At 45.0% G+C, this 19770-nt stretch overlaps 1 protein-coding gene across 2 annotated transcripts in view; it reads left to right on the forward strand.

Moving 5' to 3' along the window:
- The first annotated feature begins 290 nt into the window (after positions 1-290).
- HTR4 (5-hydroxytryptamine receptor 4) overlaps positions 291-19770 on the forward strand; it is a 98513-nt gene continuing 79033 nt past the window's right edge. Inside the window, exon 1 of one of the 2 annotated variants that reach the window (XM_072873511.1) lies at positions 291-367. In XM_072873511.1, coding sequence (XP_072729612.1) covers positions 342-367 — 26 coding nt within the window. In that variant the 5' untranslated portion in view covers positions 291-341. Of the gene's footprint in view, positions 368-18768; positions 18795-19770 lie in introns of those variants that run through there. The other variant, XM_072873512.1, reaches the window with a different exon arrangement.

A 19770-nucleotide genomic window follows, 5' to 3' on the forward strand; every position in this document is an offset into this window, starting at 1 on the left:
AACCACAAAGGGTTATCTATCACTTCAGCTTGATTTCATGCCTCCAGGCATGCACCTTTGTGTTGTGAAATACAAATATGTCAGGGCAGATAACAGAAAATTGTGTTATGACAGCTCTATGCAATGGTATGACTTCATTTGGACATGTCTCCATAACTTCTGTTTTCAAGAGAAGCCAGACCAGAGGGGCTAAATGCAGCATATGGGTATCTTCACTGGGGTAAATGTGCATCTGTGAGAGATCCTGGAACTTACAACTGTCCTTTCTAACTCTCTCAACTGCAGGACGAGGTCTCTTCTATGGACATTGAACTCCTAGCTACCTATGCCTATTGCCTGTGATGGAAGAACTTGATGTTAATGTGAGGTACGATAAACTACACAGCTCCTCCTATACCGTGTCTCATCCAGCTGGTGAGCTGCAGGGGGGCAGCGGCTGTACGGTGTGTTTGCAAAGCTGCAGGATGGTATTTTCTGTTTGCCTGTAGATGAAGGTCTCTGCTTATGCAGCAATGCCTGGTTTGGGGTTTCCTGGAGCTTCTGTAAATGTCAGATGTGGTGTAGCCAACTCAAGGACTTCCTTGCAGTAGGATGGATAGGGCCCCATCAAAGACCAGGCACAAGCCCATCTGTGCCTACTAAAAGTCTGATCCTAGTTTTTTTTTCTTTTTGGTGCAATGGTCTAAAACCTTACAGCCTCATCTCTGCTGCCCTATACTGGGGCAAGGAAAAAAAATGACATCTCTGCAGTCATTTCAAACCCCTGGGCACACTACTGGTATCAGTGAGAGACAAATTTCAGTATGGATCATTTTGATCCTGGAAGTGTGATGCCAACAGAAATTGTTCCAAAAGGCTGGAGATCCTGTCCCCGGGACACAGGGCTGGCATCGTCTCTGCCATTCTCCCTCAGGTGTGATCTGCAGGGTTTTTCTGTAGGACTAGGATTTGTCCCTTTTGTTTCTTGGCCTTTTGACTGGCCAGGCTGTCGGTGATGCTGAACTGTGTGGGGAGCTGAACTGAGACCCACCAAACCCACTTCACACAAGGACATCAAACTTCTGACCAAACCCATGTTGCTGGCCCAGACACAGGAGAAAGCAATATTCCAGTTGCAATGAGAGGGGAACGTTTCCACAAAGAGTTTTCTTAAAATCCACTCAGGGAGTATCTTTTTGATGTCTCAGGTTTTTATTCCAGGGAGTAATTCTTCACCCTTCCCCTGCCTGGACACTCAAGTGGCAAGTACCTGGGGAAATGTCTTGGAGAAAATTGCTCTGATAGAGACAGATCAAATGTATGTATTCTGGTCTTCCAGGAAACCTTTCCCTAAGGCATTACCAAACAGAGGGCAGGAGGAAACGCAGTATAGAAAAGGGGGGAACAGGGTCTTGCACCTCAAAGGGGATCTTGTTGTGCCACCCTGTCCTCACAGCTTTGTAGCTCTTGGGCTTTCAGGTTGGGACGTACCTCCGTGCAAGCCACAACCCACTCTCTCCAGTTGCATGCACAGAGTGAGATAATACATTTTCAAAGACAATTTCTGTTCTTAATGAGCCTCCTCAAAGTGCTATACTATCAGAGAGAACATCTCTGGTCTTCATTCACTTACTCAAGTGTTGGAAAAGTCACCAGCAACTCCAGGTTGCTGCTTTAATGCACACTTAGCAAGTCGCATTTATAACCCGGTAATCAATGCTGAGAGGTGATGTGTTCTGCTTAATGAAATTTGTCTTGCCTTTTTAATACCAGAAGTGTAGTTAAATGCGTAGGCTACTGCTGTTTCTCTGTAAAGGGAATTAAGGTGCTGACACCAGGCAATTTTCCCTACAATCTTTTCCTTCCTCTAAAGACACTAGGAAAAAATCTTCTGTTTCTCACTACGGTGAAAAAAATTCCCCACTATACATTTCATCATTCATAGAAGGAAAATCTGTCAGTTCATAGACACCAAGGGGCACAGAGAAACTGGCTCAGCGAGTGCATGAACCACAAGTGCCTGGGCACAGGGAGGCTACACTGGGAGGGAAGTGTGACATTATATTTACCATACCCATATATTTTTTTCAGTAACGTGATATTTGCCACTGGTGGAGACAGACACTGCGTAGGTCTGACCATGCATGGATGTTTTGAAGTGAGCTATTGGAGTTTTGTAATTCATTATTTGTAGGAACCAACAGATCATTATCTGTTTCTTCCTATTTTTGAATTTTACTATATTTCCAATCAGCTCTAATCCTGATCCAAAAAAAAAAAAAACCCAGCCAAAAGCCCACCCTTCCCCCAACCCCAAAAACCAAACCCAAATAAAACTGATTCCTATCAGAATTAGGCTTTCTCTGCCTACTTGTGATACTTTCCAATATGTGATGTAGCCTGAATGCAATGAGAAGTGCTTGGGAGGAAGGGGATTGGGGTGCTCGGGGGGTGCCGGAGCAAGGGCAGAGCTGGGGGTCTCCTTTGGTCAGCTTGCTGTGGAAAATGCCCATTGCACAGGCCTGGGGAAAGGTTTTTTGGAAGGAGTCCCTCAAGAGACTGCTTTCTTCTGGAGACTGGTTAGTGCGGCCGGCTGGCGTGGTCTGACCCTGACAGGGCAGTGGAAGGATCTCTGAGGGGAAGTTCTCATTTGGTGGACTATTTCATCCAACTACCCATTTAGATGTTAAAAGAGGCAACACAAGGTATTCCTCTGGATCTAATGAATGAAAATCCATGGGCATTTGAAAGCTCTCCTGAATCAATGTTGATTCACTGTTCCCCAGCTGTTTTGATCAAACACTGTGGTCAGATCTCACTTTGTTATACTTCAGGAATGATTTTACTCTTTTGTTCCTAGGGGCTCTTTCTGAGCTGGGCTAAGGTGGTCCTTCATTTTGTGGGATTGCTTGCATAAACAGAGTTCGTGGTAGGCATAGGATTTTATTTTGACTCCACACTTTTCCAAACCACGAATTTTTGGTTTTGAGAGCTTTGCTTGTCAGCTACCAGTAAGTAGCTAATATTGCTCCCTTATCTGCCGTGATTTCAGCTTTTTTGCTGAAATGTGAAATACTGAATGTTTTCTGTCAAAGCCAGGGGCTTCCACGTGTTGTTTTCCAGAGCTGCACGTGGTGAGTCTGAGAGGTGGGAGCACTTGGGTCCCCCCTCCCCATCCCTGCAGGGCTCAGGGGTGCTCTGGTGGGAAGTCTGCACGAGAAGGGGAGCACAGCCTGGGGAAATGGGAGATGCTTTGACAACATGGGGACAACAGCGGGATGGGGGGAGAGAGGGACCGGTTGGCTTTGTTTAGAGCTGAGCCCTGTGGAAACAGCAAGTTGCTCTTCGGTTCAGAGCAACAACTGCCGCAGTTGTCCTGCTCCAGCCAGCTGGGATGGCTGTGGGCGCAGGGCTCCTGCCCTCGACAGGTTTTGATGAGATAGCCCAGCAGATGCCAACTGACGAGCGGCTTTACATCTCTGTGGCTGCCTGAAGCATTGCAGGCAGATTCAACTGTACAAATGTTTTATTTCTGTGGAAAAATTTGGTTATGAATTTTACAAAGGCTGCAGTGTGAGGTTAGAGACATTCCTGGAAATTTTTAGACAGTCTGCTTTGGGACTTGTATTTATCACAGCCAAGGGGGGGTGGCAGACCTCATTTTCTCTTAATTCTAGAGTAGAAAAATAAATTACCTCGCAAGTATTTCCGACTTATATTTTATAGAATTTTTTAATTTCGTGTGACTTGGTGATTGTTATTGAACGCATTTATTATAGGCAGTAGGTTAATGAGATACTGTCAAGTGGTTTGGAATGAAAACTCGAACACTTGAATTGGTTAGAGTATGGAAAAAAAGCGCTGTTCCTTTTAGTCTCTTCATTTCCAACAACTTTATAAAAATATTAGTTGGTTAGAGTATGGAAAAAAAAGCTGTTCCCTTTATTCTCTTCATTTCCAACAACTTTATAAAAATATTAGTCGGGCACACTACAAACGAGCACAGCAGTTGTTCCCACTGACCTGCTCTAGCACAGCAGGCACGTAGTGAACCGTAGGCTGTTTGCTGCTGGTGCCCTCCGGCCAAAGGGCAGGAGCTGCTGCAAATGCCTTCACTGCTACCCTCAGTGGCACAAACCTCTTCCTCCATCTGAAGGTTGCAACGTACCACGTTGAATCTTCTGTTTCGAGCTAGAGCTGGTGCAAGGGTTTTAGCAAGCAGGCTGCTGTCCTGCCTGCTCATGACAAGGCGTTTGCCCATGGTTCTTGTAAATTTGTACAAACCTCCAAGACATTTTTGCACTTCTCTTTTTCAGTTTTTCTGGTTTTTGGTGCACTAGACAATTTAAGTTTCATACAAACACAATGATTTTGACAGCCTCAGAGAAAGTGGAAAAAGGCTGAATCTCTTCAGGCACAAATGGAAAATATGTACAGAGATGGCTTTGCTGCAGTTTGTTTTCCTGTGCCTATGCTTCCATTTTGGTGCAGAACAGCAGTAAGGTGAATCCCCCTGTCATCCCCACATGTGGTGTATCAGTTCAGATCGCATAGCACTTAGCGAGGGGACTTGTGAACTGCATTCCTCTTGGAAGATATTAAACCAGCAGCTCTGCACCACGCACTCTGCAGTCCACAATGAGGATTAAAGGTTTTGAAGCATGGACTCAAACCATGCAGCTTCCACATTCAGGCGTGGTGGGGACATTCAGGCAGGGAGACTGGGCTAAATCTAATCCAAACTATCCCCCCATGTCCTGCATAGAGTGGAGGTGTAGGGGCCACAGTACCAACTGCTTTGATCTGCTCCCATTGTGCCAAATTACCAGCTAAAATAGACATAGTTTGTGTGTACAGAAGTCACCTAGGAGTCCATGGACTCTTGTTTTTCTGTGTACAGACCAGGCTGTTGGCTCTTACAGAGTATGGGTAGGTACATAATAACTGCCTGAAACTCCACATGAAAACTGTGAGAGGAGCTTCTGTGTACCAAGAACGGCACCTGCAGACCTCGCTGAGCAATCCAGAGAGGCCGGAACAGGGAGGACTCTGCTTCTCTTGGGCACTTGCCAGTGTAGGTTGCAAATGTGCCGTGCACAGGGAGTGAGCAATGGCCTTATTAAAGACTAGTAAAGCCTTCCTAGACCTCTGGTAAGACTTTCATCATCTCACTACAGAGCATTCCCTGTAGCCAGGAATGAAGTAAAGCTTCCTGTTAGCATGCCAGTCTCTCCTTACCTTGTAGCAGCTAAATCCTTTACATTGCTGGGAGCACAGGTGACTCAAATCTGCGCCAGTTCTGAATGGTGTGGTTGGCCATTCTTGTGCGTTTTCCCTTCTCTGAGCTCCAGCACTCATCGTTCATTCATTCATCCCATTGCTATGGGTGCTGCATGGCAAGCCCAGCATTTCTAGCTCCTGGGCTGCCTCAATTTGAGCTGACCAGGCACCATAGAGGACTCTTCGTGATGCAACTCTGCAAAACCTTCCACTGTCCTAGAGCTGCAGGGTGCTCAAATGCTTTATTCAGTTAACTGCTCGGAGATGCTCTGCTGACACAGTTTGAAAACCACTGGCTCAAGCTTTTTGAAAGAGCTTTTGGCACAGGCAGGCTCTGGTGTGGTTTACAACAGTGCAACAGGTTGGGAAGTTGCAGTTACTAATGAGAGGCAATCTGAACATTTCTCAAAAGCTGCAAACTGATTTTCATGTGCTGGCTGATGTTTCTATTGGGCAAGCACCCTACTATTGCATGCTAAATATTGACCGCACAATTGTGTTTCAGGCAGCTTTTAAAATAGTTCTGTTAGCATTTTAACCAAAGAGGCTGTGCTCTGGGCTTTGAGAACTAGGTTATTTTCTAATTCTCACACCAAACTCTTTGTAGGTCCTTGGGCGAATCTTCAAGACGGACTGATTCTCCCCACTGTGACAACTGGAGTCCCATACAAGCTCCAGCACTAGCAGCCCTTGTTGCTCTTCAAGTCCATAGGTGGGAGGGGAGAAGTGGAAGAACAGCTGCCTGGCACGTACAGCCAGGACCGGGTGAGCAGAGCTGTGGTTCTGCTGGCTGCAGCTCTTCTCACGCTCTTGGGCAACAAAGAGAAACCTCTGTTATTTGAATGGGTACTTCCAAGTGTGGTCAGAGCTGTTCTGTGTACTTCACACTGTATAAAGGTTTCTTGCTTCCTCAGATGTTGGGGAGAGGCTGTTATGCTCTTGAGAAATAAGCTTTTGAAAAAAAAATCATGAGAACATTCAGTGCAAGTAAATAGCTTTTATATAAACCTTTTTATTGTAGCTGTTGGTGAAGGAAGACTCCCTTTGCTAAATCAACTATGGAGAAGCAATGTATTATTTGAGTTTGTCACAACAGTAATTGCTTTTTATTTTTAAGCTGAGCCCCCAAAACAGCTGAATTTTAGATTGATGTTAATTGCTTTCAAACTTGGCTTTATCAGCTTTAGTTTTCTCAGTTTGTTGCTGAAGGTATTTTTGTGGCTTGAAGTACTCTGAAAAATGCAGAGCCCTCCAGCAGTACTGTGTGGGGTTCATTAATCTTGTCTTGACTTTGAGAAATGAGAAGCAAGGTGAGAGAACAAGGAATCAAATTGGTTGAATTAGTTGTGTTTGTTTGGAAGCAAAGAAAAAATTCCATTATTTAACCCAGCTGCTGTTCCCAAAGTCCTCATACAGAGGCATAGTGAACATTATTTCTGACAGCAGACCTTCTCAATGATATGCCCCCTTGAGTCAAGTTGTATGTTTGACTGAGTCCCAAATCTGGAGCCTTGCTGTGTTGGCTCAGGAGGCTCCTTTCTCCATGGACTGCAAGAAGCGGTGCTGTTGATGGCTGCCTCTAAGATGGGTTCGTTACTTAAAGCTGGTACACTGGCAGGATGGCTGACTGCAGAAAGAGGCAGAGAAGGTCTTGGGTCTCCTCTCCCCATCCAAACCTGGGAGGAAGCAGGAGCAATAGTCAGTAGTGGGAGAGAGAGGGACCCAAAGAGCTCCATCCCTGAAGCCCCAGAAGCAGCTAAGGGATGTCCTAGGAGAGGAGTCAGTGTGTGCCTGTGCTCGGTCCCTGTGCTCCCCTTGCTTAGGACGCTGTCAGCCAGCAGTGAGGACTGAGGGGGCCAAGAACTGAGCTGTGAGGCAGGACAGGCAGAAAACTGGGCTGAAAGCAGAGGTGGCCATTTGGGCAAGGGGGAGGCTGTGCTGAGTGGTTGGAACAAAATAAGTGTCTGATTTAATGACCCGAAGTGTAGCAAACAGAAGGGTTTTAGGAAAGAGCTTGTGTGCTCCAAGTGCTCTGCCGGTGGGGATTCGTGGAAAGTAAACAGCTTAAGATTCCTCCAGCAGGTTGCAATATAAGTATTTATTCTTATATATACACAAGCTCTTTTCAAAACCTCTTCAGTTTCTACACTTTGAGTCATTAAATCATTGTTTATCTCAACTTCTTTGATGACGTTTCTGTTTAGGTGAGAAATACCAGGCTAAAATGTCATTTAAGGGGTCAGAATCAGCCTAGAGCACTCTTCTTTTCCTAGTCCCCTTTCTAAGGGAAGATCAACCCTAATCCTCCTGTAATACCTGCAGCATCCATCCAGAAAGGTACTTGCTCATGCATTTCTGTGGAGACAGACGTACTGATTGAGAAGATTTTATACAGAGCCCTGTCTTCTCTGCCTGCGTCCCCCAAGCAGGAACCATGCAGCGATCAGAGGAGCATGTAGATGAGAGCTGAGTGTTTTCATCCCGTGGTATACAAGTGATATAATGTCCTGTTCCGCTTGCTGAGCTGATGTGGATGAGTGCGCTGTCTCCTGAAGATAATGGCAGGCAGAACACACAGTGCCAGAAAAGAGCGAAGTAAAACCCTACAGATCCCTTATGAGGCAAAACTTAACAGTATTTGTTTACATCAGCTGTAGATATGACCATATATAAGCTGTGCTGTTGAACAAAATGAACCATTTTATAAGTAGCCATTTGAAAGTCGGCTGGTTGCTGGGTCTGTAGGGTTTAGCCTCTGCATGCCTGGGGGTGCTGGGGGGGGTCAGGCACAGCAGGGGCACCTGGGAAGGGGTCCACAAGCTGGGAGCACTAAAATGCATGGGGCATTTCTGAATCTGCAGCCATAGACTTCGCAAAGCATTTCCCATCTGCTGATACCGGGTGCAAAAAGAGGGGTGAAGCAGGAGGCACAGGGAAGCAAGACGTGGTGTAGAGGCTCACTTTCATATTTTTGTGCTACCAACCAAAAATCCTTGGTAGCCAAAAAAGCCCTGCAAAAGTTCTCTCTGCTGAATGCTCCCTACAGCCCAGGCACCGCTCAGCAGGAGCGATAGCTGTTATCAGTCTGGGTACTTTTCATATTGTTCAACTTTTTCCTCAGTTTCTAGGGAAACACTTTATAGCACTATATTTATCAGAATGTCTTTCCAAACACCTCCGCCAACACTTAATTAATGGAATTTTTAAGCCTGGCTCCAGCTTCTGCAAATTAATAGTGTGCTCCCTTACGGCAGCTGTGGAGCAAGTGAGACATATATACTGTCTGAAATAAGTTAGGGGGTGCAGAGGCAGAGGGGCAGCTCCACCATTTGTCTGCAAGTGCTGAGCCCCCTCAGGGAGGTAAGGCCATCATGCACTTCTGCAATGTTTCACTCTGCTTTTATTAGTGTGCCCTGAGGAATCTGCTCAGATTAAAATGCCCTTGACAAAGAGTTGGGCCATAAAAATTAACTTTTTGGTGTCTTTCAGCACATCCTTTCTTTAGCTTCAGTGTCTCTGCACAGAGTGGCAGCTAGTGAAGATCTGGAAGAGGCTGTGGAAGGTGGTTAAAACAGTCCCAAAGCCTGGGATATCCTGGGGCAGACCTGGCTCTAGGGCTTCGCAAAAATGGGCAGGTGCCCTAGAAAGCAGCAAATTGCTCAGAGCAGGAAAATGGTCTGGACCTTGTTGCCAGCTTTTGCCCACGCCAGCTGCCTGGAAAGGCAAGGCTGGCAGCTGTGGCACCAGGGGCTTTCCAGGACACCCTCCTTGACTTTTCAGGGCTCACCCTCAGCATTAGGCTGGCAAAATGCAATTTGTCTCCATGTTTGGGATTTCTTGAGCCAGCTGTGCTCAGAGGTTGCGAGTAAGGAAGCTGGGAGGGGGTGTTAGGGTGTCTTGAGGGACAGAACTGCTGCAAAACTGGAGCTGTGTGGGAGACACGGGACTGGATTAGCTGTGTAAGGGTTAATAGGGCACTGTGAGTCATATTGACAAAGCCGTGTTTCCTTACAGAACAGGCATGATGTTGTGTCTCAAAACCAAAGGGTAGTGGCTGTAGGTGGAAATCTAATGGCTTTTGCTCTCCTCTCAGTGAGTTAAAATTCCCTGAGTTGCTTTTGGAGAAGTGCAGAAAGACAATCCTGAGGTCCTGGGTAGACATCTCTTCTGGGAATGCTGTCTTGGGAATAGGGCTGCTACGCTGAGAGCTGCAGCGAGCTGTTACCTACTCCAGATCCTGCTGCAATAGTGTGTGCAGCTGCAGAATGAGCCATTCACTGCTTGGGAAAGAGCATTTCTGCTATCTCAGATATGAAAGTCACCGCAGCAAAACATTTTGTGCTGTTTGCTTGGCCATGTGTCTAGGACCTGCTATCGGGTAGTATAGATGACTGTTCATAGACTATTACCCTGGAGCAGAGTGCATCTACGATGCAGATAAGAAATGTGCTCCTTTTCTTACCTAGTTCAGTCTTTCAGCTATTTATTTTGCCCTTACTGTACTGCGGCAATGAATCGTCAATGGTGTGACTCCCTGGTCTGGCAAACAGTCAGAGGCCTGAACCTCAGTCGCTGGCTGAACTTACTGCCATGCCCCGTCTGTTAACCGAGGACTTGCCATCACGTGTCCTCTGACCAGCAGCCTCTGCCTCCCAAAGTCAGAACATTAAGTAAAAGCGGCTGTTGTCTGAACACAAGCTTTGCCATCTGATGGACAGGAACCCTGTGGAGACGAAGCTTTCAGGGAGTCTTTGGCCGTTTGGGGGTGAATCCATTGTAGAGCAGGTTATTTAAAAAAGAAAAAAGCTAAAAAAAAAGGCAAAAAGAAAAACTCCAACTTGAGGCACGCTGAAAAATGTAGCAAAGCAATGAGTTCCTCCTCATCCCATGGGGAGACAAAGTGCCATTAGTGCTGTGAACTGCTGGGCTCACATTTGCAAAAGGACTTGCAAAGAGGCAATTTCAGCTTTTGTGCTTGTATCCCTCAATACAAACCAAGTAACTGGAGGACAGACTACTCTGCCTTTAAGCACATGCATAGGAGGTGGAGAGGTGAAGGGTCTGCCTGTTGCAGGTGACTTTTTGCAGTTGATGCAGTTTCTGCTCTCTATTGAATCGTTGACAGCTTAATATGGCTTTATGCAACTCGAGTCGTTCCCAGAATATGATACCTGGACTGCAGGGAGAATTTGATCTCACACTTGCCAGATGCCTTTCTATTTCTCACATTTGAGGAACAGTAAATCTGGAAACTTAAAAAAAAAAAGGCATTCTTGCAGAAAAAAAGCATTAGAAACAGAATATCAACATTGGAGAGGGCTGCTGGGGACAGAAGCTGGGTTTCTGGCTCTGCACTGATGTACCTGTGATAAATGGACCAGCAGCTGACCTTTCGACTGCACATTGGCATTGATGTAAGCTCAGAGAGGAGTGAAGGAGAAAGAAAAGGGCCCTGCTTGCTGCTAGTGAGGGATGGGGTGAGCAGGATGCTGTTAAATATCTGGCTGTCCATCTGTTGATGGGTCAGAGTGAAGGAGAGTGAATCCAGCAGGGCCCTTCCCTTCCCAGGGCACATGAGCTCATGCCTACATGAGAGCAGAGAAAACATGTCATGGCTGTTTTGGGGTCTTATCTGTCTTCTGTCACCCCTCCCTAGGTTGGGCACTTATCTCATAGCTCATCTCTAACTGTGGCTCTGTGTATAGGCACAGAGTATTTCTACCTAACAGTAGGCACAGACATTTTTCTTGCTTTTCCAATGCCCCCAAAACTTTAATGCACCCAGTATCTGCTTGTTCATTTGCTATGTGACTTTCCCAGCCCAAGCACCCTCCCTGTGGGAATTTGGGTCACTGCTCCAGGAGGGTACCAGATGGAGGTAAAAGCAGACTCCAGTGGTTATAGTGCTGGGCAAGAGCATGTCCTGATGACTCTCAGTTCTTTTAAAAGAAGTCAGTTCCAGATGTCAAATGTGTGTAAACAGTTCACTTCACTTAATCCCCAGTTCCTTAGCCTAATCTGGAAAATCACCCGAGCTCCCACAGTTGGCTCCTAGAGCTCAGATGATTTTTTTTTCCATCTCCGTGTCTCCAGAGTTACATCTATTGGCATTTAAGTTCTGTTCAACTTTGCCTTAAAGGCCAGGACCTGAAAATACAAAGTCTACTTGTTTCCACAGTGAGACCATAGGGCTGTGGTGATGGGCCAGCTCATTGCTCACTGTCAGTAGGCTAGTCTAGAGACCTGTCCAGGCTTGCTCTTCTCATGAACTTCCTGAGAGCTCTGAGGATTTATCTGAGAACAGGCTGTTGTCTACTCAACAGGGAGTGTAATAGGAGAATAAATAAATCCAACAAAAGAAGATAGGCAGGCAGGACCTGGTTCATGTTAATTTAGTAAAGACATTCTCAGGACTGAGAGCCGAGTGGTGAGGAAGCTGCCCAAGAGCTGTGACATGTTTCTGAGCAGGGGGCTCAGAAACTGGGGGCTCAGGTATTTGGAGGACTAGGGCAAGTAGAGGATGTCACAGGAGTCCAGACAGATTTTGAGTTACTCCATGGAAAGGAGATGGTGGGAGGCATGGGCCGTTCCCCTTGCAGCCTCTGCCAGAGAAGCTTCTTTGGGGCTTGTGCATCAAGATATGAACCTCCTCTTCGCTGGTAGACATCCCTGGAAAATTAATAGACTGCCTTACTTCTTTGGGAATTAAACTGCTTTTGTGGTATTTTGGGCCATGCTAGGGTGGAAGAATGCTTTTTTTTTTTTTCTCCATTCCCAAGCAGCTGGAATAGATTTGGTCCCATTACTGCCATTATTTGCAATTTCCATTTTTATGGGCCATAATGGGGATGTGATTCTCAGGCAGAGCTAGCAGCTAAAATAAAAAACCCATGTTTCATTGCTTGCAATTCAGCTACTGTTCAGTCTGCTTTCCTGAGCCCAGCAGATCTGGGTCTAGTCCAATGCAGGCACCTAGTGTTTTAGTATTGCTTATACTTTTCCCTGTAAGCCATGCTCAAAGCCCTCATTGATGCTGTCTTCTTGCAGCAACATGAGGATCTGTTTAGAATTACTCTTGGTGACACACTGTAAAACAGAAGTTTCCACTGGAGCTCAAAGCTGTAAACTGATTCAGCTAACAGTGTCCCTCACCTGAAATGCCTGTTGAAGTTAGTAACAAAGTTTAAATGGCCAGAAAATTAATCACAAAACAAACTAACTTTCAGTACTCTCCTCAGTTAAAATGCACTGCACCAGCTTTCCAGAAATGTCACTAATTAAGGTTTTCAGTGCTTTGTGATTGGCAGGCGCTATTGCATTTCAAACAGCCTTGCAGACCCCCAAGCAGAGAACTTAAACCCAGTGGGAACATGCTTCCCTGGTTACCCCCAGATGAGCAGCCTGGCTGCTCAGCACTGCCAGGAATCTGCTGACCCCAGGTTGGGAGCCAGTTTTCCTGCTCGGATGTGGAACAAATTACCAACAAAACCAAGTGGCTGTTGTAGTCTGTTGTCTTTTTTTTTTTTTGAGCCTTGTGCCTCTATGCTTGGTCGGTCCCTTCTCTGACACTTGAAAAGAGCATTGCATTTGCAGTGCCATTTTCTAGGTGTACCTAAGGTGCTGGGTGCAGGCACCTTACCTCTTTTTTCACTTGCCTCAAAACTTTAAAAATAAGGCCACGTGATACAGCTGACATGCCCAGCCTTTCTTCCTCCATAGGCTTTTAAACCCTCAAACTGATCCTGTGTTTGTGCTCTGTTTTATCAAATTTCAACTCTCCAGGCCTTTGCTTGTTTCCAAGTATGTCTGGGCAGTAGGTTTTATTGCCAATAGGGCTCTTAGTTTGTCATCCATTTTGATATGCAGCTTCATGGCTTATTTTCTAGTCTGAAGAGCTTATCTGATGGTGCTGACCCTTGAACCAGGACACCATGAGAAGTATCACTGCAGTGCCGCTGGCTTTATCTCTCTGTTTTCCTCTTGAGCTTTTCTTTTCTTCTTTTTTCCCCTCACAGTTCTTGGACCAGTTTCCTCAGTCAGTGGCAGAGAAAATTGTAGACCTGTGGTACCCAGCATATCAGGGTGTAATTTATTTGCAAGTGGTCAGTTATCAAACTGGAACAGATTTTTTAAATCAGCCTGCACTGAGATAGCTGGGAGAGGCAGCAGCTAGCTCCCAGTTGTGGATCAAACTTGAAGTTCATAGAACCTGTGAGTGGAGAGTCCATACCTGATATCACCAAGAAACCTCTACGTCATTTCACTCCTTTATGGGGAAGAAGGTCTCTCCCTTCGCATTGCTGTCTTCTCCAGGAACGGCTGTTTCTAGGAATCTTTCTCAAGGGCTTCTGCAGACAAGCATGGTGAGACATTCTTCCTGGAAGCTCTTGCACTTGTTAGCCAAAGGAAATCACAATTGAACAAACATTTCCAAAGCTTCTTAGGCTGGCCTCAGAGAAATGTGCTGGTAGTGACTCCTGGGTGGGATCTGGGTTGCACCTGAGCTGAGTGTCTGCACTTACCATCTACAAAGCAGTCCCAGCTGTTTGCTTTTCCTCTGTCCTGCTGCTTGCCCAGGTTGACATCCTCTCTTGTTTATTATTTGAAGGGAGAAATGTGATGAGGCTTTTGTGGAGAGTATTCAGAACATGCACTTAGCTGGGGATGTAGAAAGAGGTTTAAATAAAACAAGAAATTTAAGAAGTGCTCTGTTCTTCAATCAAGGACTTCCCATGTCCTTGCTTAGAAAGGACACCTATCTGGAGCTTAAATACAAGAGTGAGGTTCATACAAAATGAGCTGATGAACACGTGCTCCGGGGGTGGAAGGTTTCTGGCTGCCACCTCTGGAATTAGCTTTACCGAATGCTGGTCTTTATGGTAAAGCTCACATTGAGGTAGCAGAGTTGGAAATGCATGACATCTCAAAGATGGCTTTTATCCCGCTTGACTGATGTGTTTTGTGTCAGGGTACAGTGATCTGGTTGGGCAGTTCAGAAACTGTGGCACTGGAGAAGGGACTAAGGAGGCACACTGTTCCCTGGGGACACAAGGCAATCACTCCGTCAGATACTTCAAGAGGCACACACCTTGGGAGCTGAACAGATGAACTCCACCATGCTGTGCCTTAAAAGAACCTCATGGGGCATACAGTCCTATGTTGTCTTCAAAAAAGAAGTGAAAGTACCTCCTGCTATTGTCTGGTAATGAATGAGCTGGGAACTGGTTTTGTGTGGCTCAGAGCCACACGGGGTGTCTGAGGGGTGTCTCAAATAAAATGCATTCCAGAAATCAATGTATTATCTTGTCTGTGCCAAGTCTTCCATTAGCAGGGGAAACAACAAGAAACTCTTTCATTCCTCTAGATTCTTGAAACTGGGAAACTATCCAGGAAATATTAGAAGTTAGATAGCCAATAGCTGTATTTGTCTTTTATTGTCGAAGGTGTAAACAAGCAGTGGGAAAAGTACCCAGCCTGGATATTTTAATATACAGCCTGATGCCAGGGCTCTTCCACTGGTCTTGACCGAATGCCTCTCATTTAACGATATTTCCCTGACTGCAAATATTGCTTGCAAAAGCAGAGCAGGACCTTCATACTTTTTGATTTGAAAGTCTTGCAACTTCCAGGCTTTCGGCAAAGATGGGAACAAAGGTTTTCCCTGGTTTGAAAATGAGAACTCAGTACGAGAATGCCAATAAAGACTAAGAACTGCCATTATGGTGTTTTGATAAAGAGTTATCTTTGGGGAAACAAATGTGCAAGGATAGGGCAGGACTTACTTTTTGTTTTTTATGAGAAAAGTTATAATAAGACAGGGAAACAAATGCTTTTAGCCCAGGAGCAGCAGCTCACCCTTGAAGAGTAGCAGGCTCTGCTCAATCAGTCTCAGTGTACCCCAGTTTTGCACCTGGTTATTGCAGGAGGCATCACACAGATTTCTGTGAGCGATCTGGGCACTCAGAGTATGTTTAGCATGAGTCTAAACCTTGATTTTTCCAGCTCACTCCTGTGCCAGAGGAGGTTATGTCACAGATCTGCATCAAGTTACTCCCTGTTTCTAAACTACTGAGATAAAGCTTGAGATAGTTGTGCATGTATGTGTACTGGTGATGTTGCTTATGTCTCTGTAAAGTAAAATTCTTTTGTACAATGACTAAATTACAAACATTCTTGTTCGAAAGTACATACTAGACTCTGTTTTCAACATTTGTAGAATATGGAAGTGAAATGAATGACAATTAATGGGAATGCTGCTGGGAAATAAGGTGCTTCATTAAATCAGATCTCCTGAGCATAGCTATGTTGTATTTGTCATTTGAACATACAGCCTGCTCTGTTTAAGACTTCTGTAGGACATGAGGTAGGCAAGAGGCACTTATCTGGAAAATAGAGGGTAATCACATTATTAATGTGGAATATACACCAAAAGTCAGGTTTATTTTAGTGGTTCTTTCATCATCTTCTGTTCTTCATTAAACTGACCTGTAGTTGGTAGATGCAGTGGGCTTCCTTTTGAGGAGCAATTCTAATTAGGAACTGATCAAGACATTTCTGATTAAAGGCACATTTGATCTTTGGTTTTATTCAGCATTTACAAAGGAGAAATGATTGCTACATCTCTGCTGCACTTTGTAGTGTGCCTAAATTTCTACCTGTGCTTAAGCCAGAGATTTTTTTTTCATAGTTGTAGAGTATTTGGTAACCCTATTAAAGTAAGTAGACCCTGCATATCCAAAAAGTGAAAATAAAATTGTGGAATTTTCACAATTTGTGTGAAAATAAAATGAGAATATTCAGCATGTGAAGAGGGCACTGGGAGTAAAATTTAAAGACTTGACAGTATATTATAAGGAACAAAACATAGTGCCAAGGTCCTGCAAACTCCAGGTAGATGTGTGAGATTGCAATTTGTGATTGCCCAGGGCTTTGCATAAGAGCTCTCTTGCAGTAGTTGTTTGTGGATCCCAAACAAAGTAATGGCAGCAGCTGCCCTTCCTCTGTGTAAATACCATGATCTTAATCTAATGCTAATTTCATAAGTTAATTTTAGCTTATATTTTAGGTGACAGTCTAATGGTTTTTAAGGATTGTACTTACAAGCATCAGCCTTGCAGCAATATCCGTTCATATGTGGGTGTAAATTATGTAACACTTGATCTGCTGCCTGGGAAAGAGCAGAGCCAGGGCTTCATCCTTCATTGTATGAAAAGTAGAGATGGACGTGGCTACTGGACTCCCACCTAACTTCCCCGCAAGGGGAGAGGCCCTAAGGCTCAGGCAGCGCCCGGAGACTCACTGGGTCTGGGTTTGTTTCCTACCTCTGTCGCACATTTCCCATGTAACTGTGCAAACTGCTGCCTCTCTCTCGAGGTCTCAGACCTTCATCTGTATGAAGATCATGGTAAAGGATCGCATTGTTCAGGATCAGTTTTCAGCCCCAGATCCGATTTCCATCCAGAAAAGGCAGGAACTTCTGCTGATGTAAGCTAAGGAAACTGCATGGACCAGCAGAAAGCTCGTTTTTTCTGGGTTTGTTACATGGAGCCCCTCGTGCCTTGCCTGTCAGCCCAAATCTGGGCAGTCTCAAAGCCTGAGATGTTTGCAGAGCTGGAGGCATGGCTCTGGCCCCGTTGTCTCCTGAGGTCCCACGGCGTCTGGCAGCTGCAGCGTGCGCCCGCTCCCAAATGGGAGCACGCTCCTACCACGTACTGATTGACTGCGCAGCCCACACATGGCAATTTTTAAAACATTTAAATAGCCTGTCTTCTTTGCTTCATCTTGACAATTGATTTTAATCAGTATTATCAGCTGCTTAAAACACTTAATTCTCTGAAGCACTATAGCATTCAGCCTCGCGGAGATATGTGGAGCGGAGGTGCAGGATCAGTGATGTTAGCAGTAGTTTTTGTTCAGGAGGAGGTGGTCTGAAGTCCTGGTTTCCTCGTTCATGGTCCTACTTGAGCTGCTGCTGTTTGCAATGTGGTGCGTTTTCAGCCGCACATCATCAGTGGAAGCAAGTCAGTTCGCAGAACATTTCTGAGGTTCAAACCAGCATAAAAGGAGAAAACCTTGTCCCTTCTCACCTGCCCCACCACCGCAATTTATTTGGTTAAAAAATAAAAAGCATTCAAATAAACTAATCATATGACTGAGTTATTTTGATACATAGAATGCTGTTTATTTCTGGCTTGTCAATACTTTAATTAATTTCAATCTGTTTCTATAACAGAAGTGAAGTACGTAATTGATTTGAATCTGTGAGAAGTTGTCCTGCCATCTGCACAGTCTGAAGCGAAGCAGCACAGGCAGTGTAGCATTTGAAGGCATTAAAAGAAATTAATGCTTCTGGATTAATGCTGACTTCCGATTAATATTTTTAGGTGGCAGTAGAAAAGAATATGGTAACAGCTGGAAAGCCATAGATCAAATAATATCTTCCCTATTGTCATGTTTCTATACTGAGACACACGTTGTTAGGTTTACTCATAAAATAACACATCTTGATTTTTAAGTGTTTTAACACTCAGCCTCTGATTTTATGCCTAGGAATAATCAGTAGAGTAGAAAGGAGGAGAGGCAAATGACAGCTTATTTGTAGTTAAAGACCTACATGAAATATCATGTCAGCTGGAGCTACAGAGTGAAACGCCATGGCTTGGTTGAAAATAAAGCACGCTAACTCCTCCATGTATTCCCCATACACTTTCAGGCCATTGTTAAATCAAGAAGAAAGCTCTTTTCTAGGCTGCCCTGGTAAAACTCACTGCTCTGAGCTTTTAATCTTCTTCAGTGAGAACTACACACGTCCCTTGTTATGAAGTGCTCACTACGGTCCCTGACTACCTCCAGGAGATGCTCCACTTTACCTCTGCAAGCAGAGTTATTCCTCTCCAGTTAGGAAATGGGCCATCCAGCCTTCTTTTTATCAGCTGCCCTCCTCTGCCCCCAAAAGAAAAGTCTTATTTATTCAACCCTCACTCTCTTTTCCATCTCTCTCACTCCCGCAGGAGTGTCTGTGCAGTGCCCAAGGTGCTCTCAGCACTGAACTATTTATTAGTGATTTTTTTCCCACTGCAGTGGCAGGGAGGTCAGGGTGTGACGTGTGTAATGAAAACCAGAGGAGCAATGTGCATGGTCTTACCAACATGACTGATCTATGCAGTTTAATTGCTGCATAAAATATGCAAAAGCACTTGAGGTCATTTAGAAAACTTGGGGTGTTTACAGGAAAGTAGAGATTGAGCTAGAAAACATAATTACACTTTTTTTTCTTCACATGAATGACTATACAGAAGAGCCTTTTAAATGTGTCCATATATGGGTTTTAAGCATTCATTCCACATCAGTATTTTACCTTTTTCCTTAAGTGATTTCTATAGTCCTACTAACCAACAATCATTTTGTCTGAGTCTCGTTTCCTCATAATAGCAAATCCATCAATCTCTGCTCTATTAAACAGGGAAGCATGCTTGGAAGCCAGAGCACTCAGATTTGATCAAAGATGTTATGCAAACCATTGATTTTAATTTACAGCAATATCCACTTCTTCCATTATTAACAGCTTTGAATTACTGAGACTGAATAATTAACAAATATTCCTACTCGATGATAGATTATTCAAAAGGCAGATGTACAGAAACATAGCCCAGATGAACATCCTTCCTGCACCCCCAGTGATGCATATCCCTGTTTAATGTTCCCCAGGGGAGCAGTACAACATGGCACGAGAGAAATACTCTTTGGAGAGATCTCCCAAATGCTTCCGAAACTATTATCACAGCAAGTGCTCCATAGACAAGTGTGCCAGTGTGTGTTTCTGACCAGCTGGTCTCCATTCAGAGCCCTGGGCTGTGGCCAGCCAAGTCAAATGGTGCAGACCAGGATGCCACCACCTTCAGGGCAGGGTTGCCTGTGTACACCGGATGGGAAATGTGGGCTTAAAACATTGCCCTGCTTCCTGGCTGAAGCTGTAGCATCCCTCAGTCTTCAAGCAGGGCAACATCTGGTGAAATGTGGCTCAGTGCTGGCCTCCTTTGGCATTTCCAGAGATTGTTTTGATGAATAAAACTCAAAATCTCTGTGCACCAAAGAAGACCCGTGGTGGGGAATTCTCTTCAGTGTCTGTTCACTTGCACAGGTCTCTGCAGCTGATGAGGCTGGAGGGGGTGGAGGTCTCGGTCCTGGGCAATAAGCTTGTTCCCTCAGGAGGAAGTCTGGGAGCACAGAGCAGATCCAAGTCTTCACTTGCTATTATGGTCCCTGTCCTTCACAAGCCAAAATGAGAGAAAAACATCTGGGATTCTTACACAAGGAGACGGCCAATACCTGCCCTGCAAGGACAAATCTGCCTTCCACCCAAACCCACATCCCTGGACTCCGGGCATCATTGCTTAGCAAAACCCAGCTGAAATTCAGTGTCAATCTTCTGCCCCAAAGCACCAAACTTGGCCAGTTACAACTTCAGAGTTATAACTCCCTTGCAACTTACAGAGTTTTATCTTCAATGCA

Source organism: Ciconia boyciana, chromosome 9 (genome assembly GCF_034638445.1).
Source record: "Ciconia boyciana chromosome 9, ASM3463844v1, whole genome shotgun sequence".
In the NCBI taxonomy this organism is placed as follows: Eukaryota; Metazoa; Chordata; class Aves; order Ciconiiformes; family Ciconiidae; genus Ciconia; species Ciconia boyciana.